Source organism: Diadema setosum, chromosome 8 (assembly GCF_964275005.1).
Source record: "Diadema setosum chromosome 8, eeDiaSeto1, whole genome shotgun sequence".
NCBI lineage: Eukaryota > Metazoa > Echinodermata > Echinoidea > Diadematoida > Diadematidae > Diadema > Diadema setosum.
This window is the reverse complement of record NC_092692.1, coordinates 8,409,856-8,430,086: the sequence shown is the minus strand read 5'-3', so window position 1 is coordinate 8,430,086 and position 20,231 is coordinate 8,409,856. Positions and strand designations below refer to the sequence as shown.

Genomic DNA, 20,231 nt, shown 5'->3' with positions numbered 1-20,231 from the left:
AACAAAATTTTGCATAATAAGGTATGCCTAACAGACTGTTTTGCATACTAGTGCAAAGTCACCACCTATTTAGACCCTGCACCTTTAACACACAACTTGCATGATACATGTTATTATACCTTTAAACAACTTAATGTACACTTGGCACAAAATGGCTCATCAGTTCCAAACCTTACTTCCTGATCACATGGGGTTTCTGTCACTTTAATCTAATGAGAAAACATGGACATTTGATATTGCTTTTTTTTTGTCAGGGAAGGCACACTATCCACCAAATGTGTTCTTTCCATGATGATATGGCACACAGTGTTTGTCACAAACATAAAAAAAAACCTCTACACTGGTTCCTAACCCATCATGTTTGTCATGATTAAGAATACAATACACTGCGGCCCTCCCCCTAGCACTCTAGAAGTTGTTTTTGTTTGGTGGGTTTTTGTTTCTTGGTTTTTTCCAATGTTGACGTCTGCTTACTTAATCATACAGCATATTTCACATAATGTTGCACAGCTTGAGATGGAGTGATTGCATATCTATGTTAATCTCAATAATTGCCTAACAATACATGTACAGTGTATAGTCAAAATACAGTGAGAACACAGAAAAGCGAAAGTACTGGTAATAGCATGTTATTATGAAATGATGGTGATAAACAGGCAAAGCAGAGCAACACATTGGTACAATGCTATATGTACATGCCTGGTAAAGAAACACAAATTTTCACATGCAAAGCTCCCCTCCCACCCCCACCACCCACACACACACTCTTAGGCACATACATGTACACGGTATATGCACACAGACATGCATATACACATATGTGCAAGGTGACCCCACGGGCAATACAGTAATTTTAGAGAGGGTCGGCCTGGGTGGGTCAGTGCCCAAAGAGTTGACATCTCCACAAGGTCTCTGACAATCCAGACTTATCTCCCTTTGGTCTTCCTTTATCATACATTAGACACGACACACATACACATGATTTAATACCAATACACACAGGAATGTGACAATTGCTACACCCCTAAATTTTGTACAGTGAGAGCTGTAAAATATGGCATATCTTCATTAAAGGGACCGAATAGTTTTGGTTGAGACCTAACTTCAGGTTTCTAACATTCTTGGTGAGATGATGAGAAAATATGAAAGAGCATGTAATTCCAAGAGGGATTCAATGTTTATTTGATTAAAATTAGTTTTGAAATGGCTGAGATATCCAAAATAGAGCAATCCTAATAAAAGGTGGAACCACTTAGGATCGCTTTGTTTTACTTTGTTTTTGCATGTCTCCGCCATTCCAAAACTGATTTTCATTTAAACAAACTTTGAATTCCTCTGAGAATGGTATGCTAGTGTATTATTTTACAAGTGTGTTTTTTTTTTTTTTGATACCTCACAAAAAGTTAAAAGCCCAATCCTCATCTCCACCAATACTATACCATCCCGTTAAAATGCAGCCGCAAAGTATGACACATAAAGTCCATATCAACGTCTCATGAATAAATACATATCACTCAGGTTATCTCCTTTCTTTCCTATCACAAGGTTTCTCTGTAACTCTTTTTGTTACCTGTTAAATCTTTATCTGAAGAAGATAAAATTATATCATGTAACATCCTTGAAAATGGGCAGCAAGGTGGCTCAGTCGGCAGCAAGTCTGCCTTGCAATCAAACGGCTCATGTTCGAGTCCCATCGAGGTTGCCGAGCATTGTCATATGTTATCACGCTGTCCCCACTGAGGCATAAAACTCCCTCCATTGGATAGGACATTGAATTATGAAGGTCCTGAAAGTGAGGGAGTCACAACTCACGCATGTCAAAGATCTAGCTTCACTCTTCATCGCATAGTGCATGGGGCAAAAGTGGTGAAGTGCCCCCCCCCCCAATATACCCACAGGAAAATGGGCAGAAGATGCCAACCTCATGTTGCCTACACCAAGGGACTAGCAATAGTCATTTAACATTCTCAACCTGGCGCGTGATGCCACATAAGATGAGAGAAATAAGATGAGAAAAACCAAACTTACCATGGCTTATACAATCTAACACAAATTGCTGGAAGAGCACTAAAAAATCCTAATACCAATTAACTCCCTCCACAGGAATGATTTCAAATTGATATTGAATACACACAAGTTGCTGATGGTTATAACAGAGTTAATGCTTTACTAATTCCATCTGTGTAGGAAAATGTGATGCCCATTATCACTCTTAGTGTCTTGCCCTATTTGTTAAATCAAGGGCATCGTCATCTTGTTCCCATTATCCTTGTTGAAAGTTCCATACATCAACCTGTTACGAGATCGACCGACATACAATTGTAATATCTGGGGAAGACGGAAAGCTCAACTGCGACTCTAGCAAGAGTTGTATCAATCCTCCCCTGAAGGGCCTTTCTTTGCCTTCATTTTCATGATCCAGAAGAAAAGGTTGGGTAGAAGGGTGCGCAGAAACACCGCCGCTTTGTGATGGAAGGGACCCACGAGGACATCTTTTTGTTGCCAAGCAACCGCATCCACAACCCTGTCTGCCATGTAGGATGCTGACATTCCTTTGGCAATGGTAGAGTCCATTTCTACATGACACAAAATGGTGCAACAAAATCATGCATCTCTGTTGTCATGGTGTTTGTGATATGACAATGCAAACATACTTTTCCATTTAATGCAAACTTAGGAGAATATGAATTGAATCATTTTTTTTTCCTTTTATTTGAGGAGCAAAACACCTCCTTTGAATTGTTCCCTTTCTGTTAAATATGGTTAATAGGGGAATACAAGGAGCGCAGCAATGAGTGAAAACGGACCAACATTTCCGAGAGTTTTAGTCATTTTAATGGCACTTCTCGATTGCACCTGGAACAAGGAAGAGTAGACAGCTTTGACAGGTAGCTAAAAGTAGAGAGATTTGTCATGTGGCTGTGGCCCAGCTTTTAAATATTTCATACATAGTTATATGAAAAAGTGAATCACTCATTTCACATTTCCAAAACAGGTAAATCTGCTTTTCATAGAAATAGAAGGCTTCCATTGAAATTGTGAACAAAAAGACATTCAAAGTCATAAGGGATTTTTTTCAGGCAAAGAGAAGAATTATTGCACTTATCTACTTTGTTCACAAAACAAATGAGACAGTCTGTTGTGACTTGCACACAGATCATTATATATTAGAAATCTGTGTGTGCATAAGTACAAAATGTATGGTCATGCAGAATTTAGATATTGCTGGCTAGTAAACCTCCTGACATATGAGACTATGTGAAAACACTGAGTAGAACTTTCCCACTTGTTCATTATCATTGTGCAGTCTTTCCTGAAATATCTGTGACCAAGTCAGACATACAGCGCACTCCTGTTAAGCCAACACATTTCTCACAAAACTCTTGTTGCAACAAAGTAAAGATTCAGGTCCTAAAATCATTTTCAATATATCTTTGCATATTTTAGTGTTTGGCTTTAAATATAAAGAAATATGAAATTTTAATATAATAAAAGAAAATGGCTGGTCCTGAGGACTTTGTCATAACAGGAGTAGCCTGTAAAATGACAGCTTACTTGCATGGGCAGAGCCATCACCATCCAGAGCATTGAGAGAAATACTGGTTCTGATGTAGCTGGGACTGAGCACCGAGACGTGGATGTTGTGGCAGGCCACCTCTGCTCTAAGGGAGTCACAGAAGGCTTGCAAGGCGTGTTTGGAGGCTGTATCTAAACGCAAGGACCAATACGATGTTCGTGTCAAAATCCACCATATTTTTAACATTTCCTTCATGGGCTTTATCATAATTAGCCAAACTAAGGGAGGGGTGTAAACTATAGTGGTATTCAAAATCCAATACTAGATTGCAGGTCTTTGTACATGTGTCAGTGCACGTCTAACATCTGAATGTACAAAATCTGTACTGCTATCTAAAGTTCTTCCTTTGAAATCATTCTCTAAACATTTACTCAGGTACGTTCAAGAATTTAGTACAACAGTTTAAGCTTTATCCTCCAGGATCAAAATAGTATAGGTCAGAGTGATAGAGAATGCTCAAGGTAAATCATAAAAATCTGGCCATTAATTGGCCCTGACAGCTCATGCAATCTGATAACATTAGGGTCCTGTAAGCTGTTGGTTTCCCTACCCCTCCAAGGCCCTGGAAAATCAAACATATGATATACAATGTATATGCAAACACACACAGACATACAAATGCCTTATATGGCCATACAAACTGGGATCCAAGCATGACTTGTCATAATAAGATATGAGCATATGGCCAGGTGAAGGAAAAGTGACAGCAATGATACACATTTTTTTTTTTTTTATGGGCTCACCACATCTGTCAGTGAATGACTAAAAGTCATTCACTGACTTTATGACTGAAAGTCATAACTTGGCACAAATGGGTAGCAACAAAGGCAAAAATTAATCCTAATATTTGTTGGTGTAAATCTACTCTATGCTGCACAAATGCACAGGCTCTTCAGGTACCATGGTGTTACGCCTCATTTGGCAGACGTCCTACCAGCATTTTTCACTCTGCTTACATTTGTTTGATATGACTGGGATGTGAAACAAGACCGACATCATTTATATGGAGATTGGTAATTTGAGAGACTGCTGAGTGACTGGGATGTGAAACAAGACCGATATCATTCATATGGAGATTGGTAATTTAAGAGACTGTGTAGTGCTAGGTACATGTACCTGATGAGTGATGATAATCCAATACAATGTATTACTATTGAGCACCAACTGCCTGGTTGCTGTACGGAATCCTATTGCATTGGCATCAAACCATGTAAATTGTATATCATAATCCTTTTGAAGACAATAAGATACTGTAAAATCAAAAATTTGATGTGCATGAAACTTTGGCGAATTTTGCAAAGAGCCAAGATTTGCAAAAGTAAAATGCATGCAGAAGGTTAAAAAGGCAGCCGGCTCCCTAAAGTTCCCTAAAGTTTCATGTTATGAATGTTTCTAGTAAGAGCAATACTTGCAATTAAATATTTTTTTTCTAATCTTGTAAATTAGTGTACATTCCATCCAACTACCATCAAGCAGGTCTATGGAAGATCCAGTCACAAAAGGTACACTTACTGGTTTCAACCAAAGTTTGCACAGCTTGGGATTTTAGGAAATGAGGAACATTGAATTGTAAATTATTGGTAGCATCAAAACAGTCTGGACTTGTGAAAGCTCAACTGGAATCCCATTTCAAACACTGTATGAAAAGTGATAACACTTTCATGCGTTTTGTGAACTTGCTTTGACTACCCTCACATCTGGCACTTGCACTAGAAGTACATATTTGTAAAAAAAATATCAACTTTACCAGAATAAGTCAGATAACCATATGCTTTAAATGATTTGCAGTTTAAGTGATACAAGAGGCATGAAATCTTAAAGTACACTCCATGGCCCGAATTCATGAAGGTGGTTCAATCTCGTCCATGGTTTAAACCATTGACAAAGACAGTAGTTTTTTTATGGGGCGGCAAGTGTCACATGGCCTATTTTGTTACAAAATCAATCATTTCGTCGCCAAAATGTAAATTTTGTTACAAAATGACTGATTTCGTAATGAAATAGGCCATGTGACACTTGGCATCCCATAAAAAACTACGGTTTTTGTCCATGGGTTAAACCATGGACAAGATTGAACGACCTTTGTGAATTTGGGCCAATGTTTCCTTTAGTTTTCTCATATATGAAGAACAGGTGTGGTAATGTATTCACATATCCAGAGAAGCAGAAAACTTTTCATTGTGCAGCTAGTGCTTCTTTCTCATGGTATCACAGGGAAAAAGTATGGGGGAACATGTAAGATCAAATACCAGTACCCCACTTTGGAAAATATTGATCCTTCTGAAAACAAAGGTTACCACTTGAAAACCAGTATCTACCAGTGTCCCATTGACTTTCCTAGCTCTGAATCTACGAAAGCTGACACAAGTTTATAAATTTACTCCATTCATACAGTGTATGAGCTATCACATTGGCAATAATACCTGCCAGGTTTGTGGAAAATTTGACTATGTGTTTTCAGTATGAAGATCAAAATGAGAAAACTGGCCCCAAATTTGGTCACCCATGGATCTGCAATAAAGAAACGCAAAAGCACACTTACTAATGTATTTTATAATCAGAGCATTTCTGGTTTTAGAGAAGAGGATTTTTTTAAAGATTCTGTAATTTGGGGGTTCTAAGCCCCGTTTCATAAAAAGTTGATATAATAGCAACTCTCGCAAGAATGGCAATTGTCATGGTAATGATGAGAATCCAGCTTCCTGATTGGCTGTTGCTATTGGAAGTTGCCATTCCAGCAAGAGTTGCCATCCTAACATCTTTTATGAAATGGGGCCCTGAAACCTTGAGCGGCATAGTGCCTGTTTCTGCAAATATGTACTTCATCGTCACAGCAATAGCACCTGCCCAGCTTGGTGAAAATTTAAGAGTGCATATACAAGAAGAAGATAAAATTGCTAAAATTGGACCCAATTTGAAACTACAGTTACCAATGTACTCACCCATGGCACTAACTAAGCACTACCACTTCTGGCTCTAGTCTAGGAGAAGAAGATTTTCAGAGATTATTAATTTAGGAGCTACCTGTCAAGTTTGGTGAAAAACTGCTGTGAGGTTTTCAAGAAGCTGATAACGTAAAAAGTTTAAGGATGATGCATGCCAGAAGATGAAATATTGCAATAGTTCTCTCTGGCTCAGGTGAGCTGAAAAACAGAAGGCAGTATTGAATTAGTAAGAACTCCATGAAACTAATGAGTGTGAGAGATAGGAATCAGAAGACAGGTACTGTAGTCACTGCATACTCACAGGCACTCCTGAAGGGGATGGCCATCCGACCCTGGATACTGCTGACAGCCACTATATGTCCACAACCTCTGGATATCATGCCGGGTAACAGAGCTGTTCAGTGGTTGGGGTGGTGTGTGTGGGGGAAGGGGGGAGGGGAGGTTATAGAAATCAATTAGAGCCGGATACCAAGAACCTACTGGTTGTCTGGCTGGTAGGGCCAGAGAAATACAGTGATGGCCAAGAGTCATTTCATTTGACATGCCTTTTAAAAGGAGCCATTCCAAAACATTTCACTCAACTGTTCTTCAAACTCTTTGAAACAAGCTTGGGACATATTTCCTTCTGAAATTTACTTGAAAAAAAGATACTTTTCTTTGCAATGTTATCGTATAGGTGTTCATTGACTACACATATTACAGTGGACTCCCGTTATAAAGAAGTCCTGGGGACCGGCAATTTTCATTCGTTATAACCAAACAAATAAGCAATAAAAATACATAGAGTGGGTAACATCGCGGCCTGAATCTTTACTTCATTGTAATGGGAATTTCGTTATAACCGTGTTCGCTACAACAGGAGTGCACTGTATCTATCAAATGAAAACATTTATGTCTGCTGTAGTCTTGTCTTGTAATGCCAGGCACCTTGTTCATGGTCATATACCTAGTTATCAAATGTACACACCTGTTGTTAAGACCAGTGAGCCAAAGTAGTTCACATTCATAACCTTCTGATGGACAGGCAGCAACGTGTCTGACACGCCCCCTCGCATGCCGAGACCACCGTTATTGATGAGAATGTCCACATGGCCATGCACATCCAGGGCCTGTTTTGCCTTGGCGGGCAGCTCATCCAACTTCTCCAAGTCCAGGGGTACGATGTGCGGGATGTGAGCCTCCACGCCTTGCTTCTATGTGTTTAGATGTGAGATACGGTATTACTGTATTCAAATTCAAGTTCAACTTTATTTTCATTTCCATTGAATAAACAGGAGAAATTATATTCAATGCATAAACAAAACAAATTTGTAGTAATTTCGATAAATGTACATCAACAAGATACATGTGATGATGAGTAACGACATACAATTGCATTTATAAGGTATATACATATGAATATTACACGAATGGTAATGGAAATGGAGGGTCCCACTAAAAAGCCAAGCTTGTACGATATGGGACCCTCAGAAATACATAAAAAGCAAATAATGGCTTCATGAAATTACAAACAAATATATGAAACAAAATCAAAGAAACCAATGTCAACTGACAAGAAATGAAATAACAGGAAAGAACGAAAAAAACAAAATGGGAAAAAAATGAAACTGCAACACACGCCATCGTGGACACAAGCAAACAGATTTCCAGGATGTATAGGAGTAGTAATACGCACCCTTGGAATGATATTGTGAATATAAGGATTGGGTACATATACCAGAAAAACTACAAAAGCGCGGACATATTAAAAGCAAAGAATAGACACAATGATGCATTGTTCGATGACTGTCATATTTGAGGAGAACTTATATTCGACAGATTATTTTACTCTCATGATAGAAAATAATTGATGTGTAATGATTAATGCATAAAAATAAGTGATAACTTAATTGAGTTAATGAAACAAATCTAGTTCGGTAATATGTTATAAGATTTCAATAAAAATAATTTCAATTTATTCTTGAAAGAATTCAAAGTTCGTACTGTTACAATATCATTAGGAAGTGAGTTCCAAAACTTCGGCCCATCATAAATAAAGGTGTTCTGAGCCAGAAGAGTTCTGAAAAAGGGCAAATGAAACTCATTCGAACGCCTTGTTGGGTAATTGTGGACGGACTGATTTCTTGGAAACATTGTTTCAAATATATTTGGAAGATTTTTTTTTATCATAATTAAACATAAATTGTCCTAGGTTATACAGATACAAATCCTTGATTTTCAATATTTTGTTTTCAAAAAATAACGGGTCAGTATGAGACAGAAATGCAGTATGACATATAATACGGAGTGACTTCTTTTGTAATAAAAGTAATTTATCTAAGAATGTTTGATATGTGTTTCCCCAAGCAAGAATACCATAATTTAAGTATGGCAATATGAGAGATGAATATAATGTAATAAGGGACGACAAAGGAAGACAAAATTTAACCTTGTTGATTATACCAATATTTCGTGAAATAATTTTACATATACTATCAATATGGAATTTCCATGAAAGCTTATTATCAACTGTTATTCCCAGAAATTTAATATGGGAAACAATTTCCAGTGGAGTCCCATCAAAAACAATGTCAACAGGTGGTTTCTCTATACAGTTGCTAAAAAACATATATTTTTTTTTTGAAGATTGAGAGATAATTTATTTGCCTTTATCCATTCGGCGACTTTTTCTAATTCAGAGTTTATTGTATTTACAAGAGTAAGAGGATTATTGTGCGAAAAAAATAAATTTGAGTCATCCGCAAAGAGAATAAAGGAAAGAACATCTGATGACCTACAAAAATCATTTATATAAACAAGAAACAAAAGCGGACCTAATAAACTTCCCTGTGGGACCCCACATTTGATATTCAACATCTGTGAATTATACCCATTCAAAGAGACATATTGCTTCCTGTTCATGAGGTAGCTCCTGAACCACTCCAAGGCCTTCCCACGCACTCCATAATGATGTAATTTATCAAGTAAAATATCATGATTAATGGTGTCGAAGGCCTTGGAGAAGTCCAGGAACAAACCTATTAGATGCGAAGATCTGTCAATAGCGTGTGCCACTTTTTCTACAAAACTTAATAATGCATGTGTTGTGCTGTGTTTTTCTCTAAATCCGAACTGAGAATTTGAAAGTATATGATTGAATTTTAAAAAAGTAATAGTTCTTTTATGTACGATTTTTTCAAGAATTTTGGACAATGTACATAACAAAGAAATCGGTCGGTAATTATTAACATCTAATTTGTCGCCTTTTTTAAACAAAGGAATAACTTTTGCTATTTTCATGCTCTCAGGGACAATGCCATTGGAAAGAGATAAATTGAATATGTGAGCTAAAGGATCCGCAATTGAAGATATTACCCCCTTCAAAAGAAAATTACTGATGTCATCATGTCCAGCACTTTTTTTAGAACTAAAATCTGAAACAATATTGATTATCTCCTGCTTATATGTTGGACTAAGAAACATTGAACTAGAATTTGGTGGACCTAAAAATTCTGAAAAATGTTTCGTTGAATGGGGTATATTGCTTGCAAGGTTTTCCCCGATTAAAGAAAAATGATTATTCAAAATATTACAAATCTGATGAGAATCTTCAATGATTTCATCTTCAAACCTAATTTTAGTAATATTACATTTATCATTTGATATATTCATCGCTTGCTTTAAAACCTTCCATGTGTTTTGCATATCATGCCTATACAAATATAACTGCTTGGTATAATATTTTCTCTTTTCTATGCGTATAATTTTCGTCAACGTATTTTTATAACTAGTATATTTAAGTTTCAATTGCTCAGTAGGTTTCATTTTAAATTTATGATATAAATTATTCTTTCTGTTTATTGAACGTAAAAGTGATTTAGAGATCCATGGGAGCCTAGGTATTTTTTTATAATCAGATTGTTTTTGCCTACGTTTTGGAATATGGATATCCAAGAGTCGAAGAAACTTCTGCATAAAATATTCAAAAGACAAATTTACATCATTTGTATCAAAGATACAAGACCAGTCTGTCATGTCTAAACTAGCACCTAGACTGGCTATGTTTTCATGAGTGATTCTTCGTCTCAATAAACAACCATATTTATTATCAATACTATCATTTAAAGAGAAACTAGTAGAGATGGGGAAATGGTCCGTTATGTCTGAAAGTAGTATAAGGGAATCGGGAGGAGGAAGAATATTACAAAAAATATTATCAATAAGGGTGGCAGATTCATTAACTATTCGTGTGGGCTTAGATATCAAAGGCAAAAAAGAAGCAGATAAAAATATTTCCAAAAAATCTTGTGACATATTATTTTGTTTTAATAAGTCTATATTAAAATCTCCCATTATGAAGCATTTTTTGTGAATAAAAATTGGGTTCTTCACCAAATCCGAAAAATAATCTAAAAATGATTTAGTGTTTGTATTAGGAGGTCTATAAACTACACCTATGATAATATTCTTACTGCCAGGAACAGATATTTCAATAAAAAGAGATTCAATCGAATCAGTCATGCTGTTAAGCTCATCACGAACTACATAATCATACATTTGTGAAACGTATAACGCAACGCCCCCACCCACCCTATGTTGCCTGTTGTTAACGACAAAATCATATCCGTCGAGAGCGTATGGGAGACTTGAATCCTGGGAAAGCCAGGTTTCGGTCAAACCTATCACTGAGAATTTTTGCCTGATGGGTTTATTCAAAAACAACTGCAATTCTTCAAAATGTTTATTAATACTTCTAATGTTGAAATGTATAAGAGAAAAGGTGGTATCATCATACTCCTTAACAACATTATTAAACTGATTGAGAGTGAGATATTCAGAAGATGGACTTTGTAATTGGTTTTCTACGTCAAAATCATATTCGAATTCTTGCGACAGTGAATTAAAACTATCTGAAACATAATTATCAAAAAAAAGTATCATTTTGAGTGACATTTGCTTCACATTCTGCCAAAGAAGGCCCGGCCGTATCAAAAAAGTCATCATCATTAATTGAATTGAATGCTGTGTCTATTGTATTGTGGATCAAGGGGTGAACGTGATGTTCGTTGCTTGTGTCCACGAAGGCACCTGTAGAGGGCAGTACTGATGAGTTTGACATCTTGAATGTCTGTGATGTGCGAAAATAAAGAGAGAGAGAAAAAAATGCTGTGTCTACTGGGAACCAGAGTCAACGTATACAAAACGAACTATGCAAGTATGTCAGGACATTTTCGGCAAGTGACATAAAGGTGGCTCCAGATGGCCTGTGGGTACCAAGGAAATTACACAATGATAATAATTATAAAAAGAATAGAAGTGAGGAATTGACATAAGTTCCGGAAAAAAAGTTGCTTGGCAACCTCACACAGTGGTTTAAATTCGTTGGTAACACTCTCTTGTGTGATTTAGATAATGGTAAGCATCTTGGAAAGAGAACAAATTAGTCACTGTGGTTACAAAACTTCGGCATTCTGCATTCCGAATGCCCATGTATGGACATAAGGTTAGAATAACATTTCTAAAACTACCAGTTGTTAACATTTATGTTGGAGGACGATGACTGGGGAGAATATCGTTGTGTACGCTGATTAGAGAGAGTACGAGTGCATCTGAATGAGGACTGTTACATAAGTGGCGTAATTACGGCTGACATGCTACATGTGTGAACGGAATGCAACCCTATAATTCTAACATCTGTGTAGGAAGGTAAGTGGAGTTCAAAGCGAAACAGTGTAGGCCTACAATGTATAAGTAGATATTAAAGGGGCGTATTTGATGCTCACACTTCACCAGAAGTATTGTCCTCTCGAGCATACCACACACCTGCAAAGCTATACTCTCCCTTCCTCATCCCCTCACCATTCCACCCTTCAATGACACTCAACAAACCTTACCGCGATTAATGCTGGTGTGTGAAAATTGAAAGTATATGGGTAATTCCGTGAAGTTGGGGCACAAAGTGTTACATTTTAGCGTAACTCAATACTAATTATGCTATACACATATTCTTTATAGGCTTTACATTTGTATTGAGACCATACATTTTCCTGGAAATTTTGTGCCATTCAGACTCAATTTTGAAGAAGTTATTTTTTAAAAATGTAACGGTGTCCTGTAGCATCGTGACGTGTCCATGTAGCATCGTGAAAGTTAAAATCTGGTCCTAAAAGACAAATTCATGCAATTAGCTTGACCAAAATTTGATATACTATGCATAATTACTAGATTAGTCAGATAGCTAAATATCTTAACTCTATTTTCCACAGTTTTACTTTTACAAGAAAATTACACAATGTGTCACTATGCTACACGGTGTCCACCAAATGTAACAAAAAAGGACACCGAGTAGCATCGTGATACATTTTGTAATTTTTCTTTTAAAATTAAAACTGTGTACAGGAAATTTGAGATATTTAGCTATCTGACTAACCTAGTAAATATGCATATTGCGTCAAATTTTGGTCAAGCTAATTGCCAGAATTTGTCTCTTAGGACCAAATGTTAAAATTTCACGATGCTACATGGACACGTCACGATGCTACAGGACACCGTTACATTTTGTTTGATAACTTCATCAAAATTGAGTCTGAATGGCACAAAATTTCCAGGAAAATGTGTGGCCTCAATGCAAATGTAAAGCCTACAAACAATAAATGTATAGCATAATTAATATTGAGTTATGCTAATATGTACTTTTCAAATATCACGATGCTACATGGACACTGCCCCAACTTCATGGAATTACCCATATATAGTTTTGAAAATAAGCAAACCTGTATTGAATAAAAACGTCAGAATTTCGTTTCTCAATGTGTAAGAATCGGCTCTTTTCTTGAGTGCCAGTGAAGGTGGCCGTGTGAGGGTGAAAAGGATTGCAAAAATTCAAGGTGAATCAAAGAATAGTTTACACAAATACTTTAGCAATTTCATGGGTAGAATACAAGAGTAATTGAAGGCACACTATAAAAAGGACCAAAATTAGGTTCCAAAGCCCCATGAGGGTACAGTACCAGGCAAATACCAGAATTAAGTATAATAAACGGGAGTATGCAGATATTAAGAAAGATAACTTCTGCTCCTTACAATTCAATAATGTGGACAGCTACCTGTATTATTTTGTCTGTTCTTTATGTGGGGGGGGGGGGGGGTAATGGGATAGGGATGTCAGGACAATTTTGACAACTGTCTCACTTTGGTAAAGTTAAGACATTGACTGTCATTGTCTAAAATATGAACATTGATATCATAATTTTGTAATCAACATTAAAACATTCTAACACTGTTCATTGCATGTGAGTTACATATTTTGATATCATCTGAATGAAATGGTCACTTAACACACTCACAAAGTGTGAGAGTAGGAGAGAAACATAAAGAGAGGGGGCTACAGAGGGACAGCTTGGTAAATATTGAACATACAAAATGTGTTGAATATCAAAATATACTTTCTTGTATAGACTTGAGTATACAATTTCTTGAAAAAAATCTTCAGCAAAAATCTAAACAAAATAAGCACTGATACAGGTGTAAATCTTCTATTAGGTAAAAGAATTTGATGTATTCTATGACAATTTTTTTTTTATCATAACAATTTGTTGATTGCAACTTTCTTGTGATACTGATTACTTCTTGAAAGAAGAGGGTTTGCAACATTGAGGAACATGACTATATCTTACCAGCTTCTGGGTCATGAGATCATTTTTTACTCTTTCCAATTCAGACACTCTCCTGGCACAGAGGATAACTTTGCACCCAAGCCTGTGGAATGCTCTCGCACATTCTGAAAGTCAAAACACCCAATTTACTGTCAGGTAGAATAATATGTTTGTTTTTTTATAACCTAATATTCCATGTGACTTTGAGAATGATGCCGCTATATGGCAGCTACACTGTTTACACACACTTCACTGATAGCTTACTCCCCATCATTACACACTGGGCTTAGACTCTACTATTCAATGCCATATTGGCATGTTTTCTATGGATTTTTTGTCTGTTAAAAAAAAAAAAAAAGAAACATTGCATATCTAATGAACATATAATCAAGTGCGACAATACTCTGCAAGAGGGATGTACTAACTTGGAAGAAGAAGAAGAATCAATGATTTTCAAACTTCGGTGGTTTTCTTGATATCATAATATTCATATTTATCTTTCAATGGCTACTGCACAAAAGTAGTGTAGTGAGTGCAAATGAGAATGAAAAGGCATACTTTATGGATTTCAATACAGTTCATTTATGCAGGGATAGAATAGCAGAGATAGACACAAATTGTCTAGAGAGTTACTGCAAGGGCTTTGCAAAATAGTGAATATTTCAGTAGAGAGTATCAAAACACAGAGCTACTGACTCTGTATCACTTATTCACATCCTTATTAAAGGGTGTGTACAGTTCTGGTCGAGGTGAAGATTTAGCTTTTAACATTTTGTGAGATATTCAGAAACCACTCTATGAGATGTCAAAGAGCATGCAGTTCTAAGGGGAATCAAAAGTTTATTCGATGAAAATCGGTTTTGAAATGGCTGAGATGTCCAAAAACAAAGTGAAACAAAGAGATACTAATAAAGTTGGGGCATGTCGCCTTTTATTATTAGCACTTTTTTTTGATATCTCAGCCATTTGAAAACCAATTTTCATCAAATAAACGTTGAATCCTTCTTAAAATTACATGCTCTTGCATATTTCATAAGAGGCTTTTCATTATCTCACTTAGGAATGTTCAAAACATGAATCCCTACCTCAACCAGTACTGTACAGTTCCTTCAAATCAGATGTCTATAGAGTCTAGAACCTACATTGTATATCATAATACTGTAAAAAATGGAAATTGAAGGCAATTAATCTTCCAAAATAGCACTGTCTTTATTTTGCATTGTGTAAAGACTTGTACTTCAAGTATTTCCTGTTCATTGTAGATTTCTTTGCTAGGAAAGACTTCCTTTTGAGACAGCCACGCCAATGACACTAGTACTAAATAAGTGCAGATCTACAGATGTAGATCCTATACCTATACAACTCTACCTAGCCTAACCTTGCTTGCGATATGCATGGATGCACGTACTCACTTTTGGGTGGCTGTCTCAAAAGGAACTCTTGCCCTTTGCTTTTATCAGTGAAATGGAAAACCTTTTCAAAACACTTTTACAGACAATGACATGTCATAGAGATACAGTGTCAGACTTCCACAATCACATATACTTGGGTGACCCGCACCTCGTCATAGTTAATGTTTGCGCATATTTGAATCACATTTCGCCACTGAAATTCTTTGAAATCCAACTCACATACAGGAAAAACGCTGAAAATTCCAATGGAACCACAATTTCACTGATCGATGTTGAAAATTTGCTGCTATCGTCGTCAAGCGCAAACGATGCGAAAAAGTTGCGCGCTAAGGAAGGGGCCCGCAACTCGTCACCCGCGCTCCCTTAGACAAAGCACGTAAAAGACGTGTGCGGATGACCGTGATGCTCCCATAGACATACACGTAAAAGATGTGTGCGGGGACAGTGGTGATACTTATAACACGTATTCCGATTAAATTTCAGATTTTCGCGAAAAATTGTTCGGTTTTCACCACAATTTGCTTGGTTGTGGTAGCCCTGCCAAGTTTCAAGCTTACTGAACACAGTCCCGGGCATAAATTTTTGTTTAGTGCGCTTAAAACAATTTTAAGCGGGGTGACGGTATTCGGGCCCCTGACGAGGTGCGGGCACCTCGCTATACAACCTTGTTTCTCCATTTAATTTTAATTGCTGAATTGGATTTAATATATGGTACTTAGAATCTATATTTCTTTTAATGTGTCTGCACTTGTAGCTTCATAGTTAGAATCATACCTTCGCCTACACCAGAGCTCGCTCCTGTGATGAGCACCACTTTGCCCTGAAGAGCCGCCCTCCTCTGCTGTGAGCGTAGCCGCCGATAGAGCCACAGCAACCCCATGCTCCCGACGATAGCCGCCGTGGCAATGCCAACAGAGTTCATCATGATGGCAACAGGATAGGATACAACACTTAGTACTCAGGTAAATCTGGCTTGGTGGAAAACTTTGAACTAGCCCACGTAAGAGGAGACCAACAAGTGAGAAAAGAGGAAAGGTTTTATTCAATAAAATTTTCTTATTGTAAAATCACATGAACTTTTGTTACGGGCATTTCTCATAACGTATTTTATAACGTATGGGACTGATACGCAAAGATAACAGTCGACGGACAGTAGAAGTGTAACGTTAGGCCTAACAATGTTAGATCTAACGTTAACATTTAGATCTATACCACGGTAGTTATTCATTTTCTCTGACTGAATTCGACTCAGCATGCTCTGGGAAAATCTTACCAAGGTTGCTGCTTTTGATGACAGCTGAGAAAACCTGTCAGGGAGGTGAGACGAAGGGATTGTAGTCTCCGCAGCGGGCCAAATTCAAAGCAAAGAGTATGGATAGAGGCGCACGCAGTGCGCCAAAGCAAGAGCTTATTAGAGGGTCTTACTCTCTCGATTTTGCGCAGTACGCTCATTCTTGGGCAGGTTCCGGCGCCATTTTAGGAAGCAAGGCGAGCGTTAGCGGGCGTATTTTTACGTGACCCTCTATGGAGAGATATTTGCCTTCCTTTCATTTTCTCCTTTTTATGGAGACATACAGGGTAAAAGAAGTACTTCGGACCTCATTACAACATTTAGAAGTATCATTCCCTTCAAAAACGAAATATAAATGAAGAGATTCCTTTTATTATCCAATCTGTAGTCCCTCAAAATTCGAGCTGTTAAAGGGATAGTACGGTATTGGTGGAGATGAAAATTTGGCTTTAATTTTTTTTTGTTTTTGCGAGATACCAAGAAAACACTTATGAAATATAGGTTTTCCCGTTCATTTTCAAACTTTTTTCATTCAATTTCACAAATTTTTACTTCAATTTCGTCGCGGAATGTCGGGAGTAGGCCAATCTTACTTTCAAATTCGTCTTTCGTCGTTCATTTTCAAATAAAGTCCATTCAATTTAGTCATTTGGCACACATTTTCGTCATTTACAGTTCAAATTCGTCAGTCTCACTCGCAGCACTCAAAACAGCAGGATCGATTTCGTCTTTTGTCAATCATTTTCGTTAAATTTTCATTCATATTCGTCTCATATCTCTACCCGGTGTGATTTTTCCAGTCATTCATGTATTGTTTTTTTTTTTTCTGTAACGTACCGTTCACATTTTACACTCAGGAGTTAACATACACACATGTGCCCCCCCCCCCACACACACACAGAACCACAGATACAGACACACACACAAGCAATCCGAGTACACACTGATACAAACAGACGTATAGGCCTACCGTCTCGCAAACGAAAACACTGACAAACGATTTCTAGGCAAACATGATTAAAGACAAAATTTAAGTGTAGAATTGTCGCCTGTTTAATGTCAAAGAATGGATAACATAATTATGTTTGCTGCTTTCCAGGGTACAAAATTTAAACTTTGCTTCATGCATTATGATGCGAAAACTTGAACATTACGAGTTAAAGTTCAAAATGTGACACTGACATACTGTCCTGGGTTATGACTTTTGACTGTCGTTTATCCTTCAATCATTTTCGTTGGCAGTCTTGTTTTTCGTGTGTATTGTTAAAGCAAATGGTTAGGGAATAATGTGTAACGATACAGTTTACGAGAGAAAGTAAAAATATGTCGGCTTAAAGTTGGTTCACCATCAAAATAAAGAATCGACAATATCTGACTAATTTGAACGAAAAATTCATGAAATTGTGTGAACAAAGACGAATTTGATCTTCACATTCTGCGATCCGTCAGCGGGAGGGACGAATTTGAATGACAGTTGACGATTCTGAATGCTTTGTCTTCGAAAATGTTTGACGAAAAACGAATTACAATATATACCAATTGACGAAATTGAAGTTAGGATTTGCGTTCCACGTGCTTCTCGGGACGAAATTGAATAATAAATCTTTGAAATTGAATGACAAAAGTGCGAAAATGGATGGGAAAACCTATAGTACAGAGCATACCATTTTAAGAGGAATTCAAAGTTTATTTGATAAAGATCGGGTTTGGAGTAGCTGAAACATCAAAAAACAAAGTAAAGCAAAACGATCGTAATAAAATGTGGGTCCCACACTTTATTATATAGGATCGCTCTGTTTTGGATATCTCGGCCATTTCAAAACCAATTTTCACCAAATAAACATTGAATCCCTCTTGGAATTACATGCTCTTTCATATTTCATAAGAGATTTCTCACTATCTCACCAAAAAATGATAAAAACCTGAAGTTAAGTCTCAACCAAAACTATACGATCCCTTTAAACGAATGACTTAATGATAGGGAGTTTATAAGCATAGTGTTTGATATGCATGAGATTGCTCACAGCTTCAGAGCCCCCCCCCCCCCCTCTCTCTCTCTCTCTCTCTCAAATCTTCTCCTGGTTAACGATGTAGACTTATATACAACAACTAACAACCAACAATTAGAAATCATTGTAGGCGGTCAGTCATTTACAGAAAAGCTGCAACAAACACTTATTTCTTCTTTTGGGGGTTATCTTTCTTTTTTATCTATTTATTTTTTGGTGGGGGGGGGGTACTGTGGATCGGGTAATGTTATACAAATGATGCACAGGATAGAGTGTGTTAGTGAAGGTGCGGCGCGATCGAGAGTATTGACAATGGTGCGACATGCACGAGGCGCAGCCGAGTGCATGTTTGCAACCGTTGTCAATACTCGAGAGTGGGCCGCACCTTCACTAACGCCACGAAATAATCCTGTGCATCATTTGTTTTATAAAATGGGTCGAAAACTAACAGCATTATTCACGTACCTTTGTGGGTCAATACCAGTCAGCTACATGTAGCACTCGCTCAAAAGTCAAGATGTCCGAAGATGTTCGTCCCAAACATTTACGCACGTCGCACTCGGAAATCCCGCACATAAGTACTGTACGTACGTATAAGAGTATACGTACGCCACGTACTGTTATGCACAAGAAAGGCCGCCGGCTGTTGTGGCAGCCCGCGGCCCGAACTAGAAGTTGTTTACAGGATTGACAGCGCGTATAGTAGCGCGTGACGCACTTGTAACAACTGATTGAGTGCGCACTGCTAGTGTAAACATTGTGACGTACGTCAGGCCAGGGAGGTGGAAGAGAGACTCTTCTTAGTGCATACCTGAAGAAATTAATGCACGCACACGTGACTCATTTCAGCGCTTCCAATTGGCTACATTCTTGAACCCATTTTATAAAGACCTCTAGATACGCTTTGTGAGCTTTAATTCACTGTGTTAGCACTTTTAACATTTATGAATTGTATAATGTGTCTTTTTTGTACTGATCATACATTATAAACATGAACATGTTGTCATACTTGGGTCGCTGTGCAGGCCCTATATTTTCAACGACACGCATGTCAAATTTCACATATTTATTTGTAAATTCTGTTGAAGAAATGAAAGTTGAGTTTGAATTTAGATTTGACTTTGAATTTGAACTTAAATTAACATGGACCAGTGCCGTATATTAAGAGAGTCTGGCCAACTCTTAAATTGGACGCCATGTCGTTACCCAGCGTACAGTGCGCTTATGGTTTTAGCGTGTGCGCTTGGAGGGTTAAGCGTGTACGCGCAGGCGTCCCAAAGGCACGGTGTTGCTTGACTTTTCTTTCTCTTAGACAGAGAGAAAGAGGGAGGGGGGGGGGGGGGAGAAAGGGGGTAGGTTGAGG

The 20,231-nt window shown here is 37.5% G+C and overlaps 1 protein-coding gene across 2 annotated transcripts; it reads right to left on the bottom strand.

Annotated features, from left to right (window-relative positions):
• Window positions 1-750: 750 nt before the first annotated feature.
• On the bottom strand, window positions 751-19,700 carry LOC140231600 (dehydrogenase/reductase SDR family protein 7-like). 2 transcript variants are annotated; one of them, XM_072311749.1, is made up of 7 exons: window positions 19,334-19,700; window positions 16,343-16,559; window positions 14,178-14,281; window positions 7,490-7,715; window positions 6,824-6,916; window positions 3,556-3,708; window positions 751-2,576 (listed from the first exon to the last, which is right to left on the bottom strand). In XM_072311749.1, the coding sequence occupies exons 2-7, from the start codon at window positions 16,491-16,493 to the stop codon at window positions 2,374-2,376; spliced, it is 930 nt and encodes a 309-aa protein (XP_072167850.1). In that variant the 5' UTR covers window positions 16,494-16,559; window positions 19,334-19,700; the 3' UTR covers window positions 751-2,373. The 2 variants fall into 2 exon arrangements, with proteins under 2 accessions (XP_072167850.1, XP_072167849.1); XM_072311748.1 differs by lacking the exon at window positions 19,334-19,700 and adding an exon at window positions 16,842-16,924.
• Between the last annotated feature and the right edge of the window lie 531 nt (window positions 19,701-20,231).

Coding starts and splice junctions, on each gene's coding strand:
- LOC140231600 (XM_072311749.1), bottom strand. CDS start 16,493: ATGATGAACTCTGTTGGCATTGCCACGGCGGCTATCGTCGGGAGCATG. Junction 6,917..7,489: donor CTCACTGGTCTTAACAACAG/GTGTGTACATTT, acceptor ACCACTGAACAG/CTCTGTTACCCGGCATGATA. Junction 3,709..6,823: donor CATCCCCTTCAGGAGTGCCT/GTGAGTATGCAG, acceptor CCTTGCGTTTAG/ATACAGCCTCCAAACACGCC.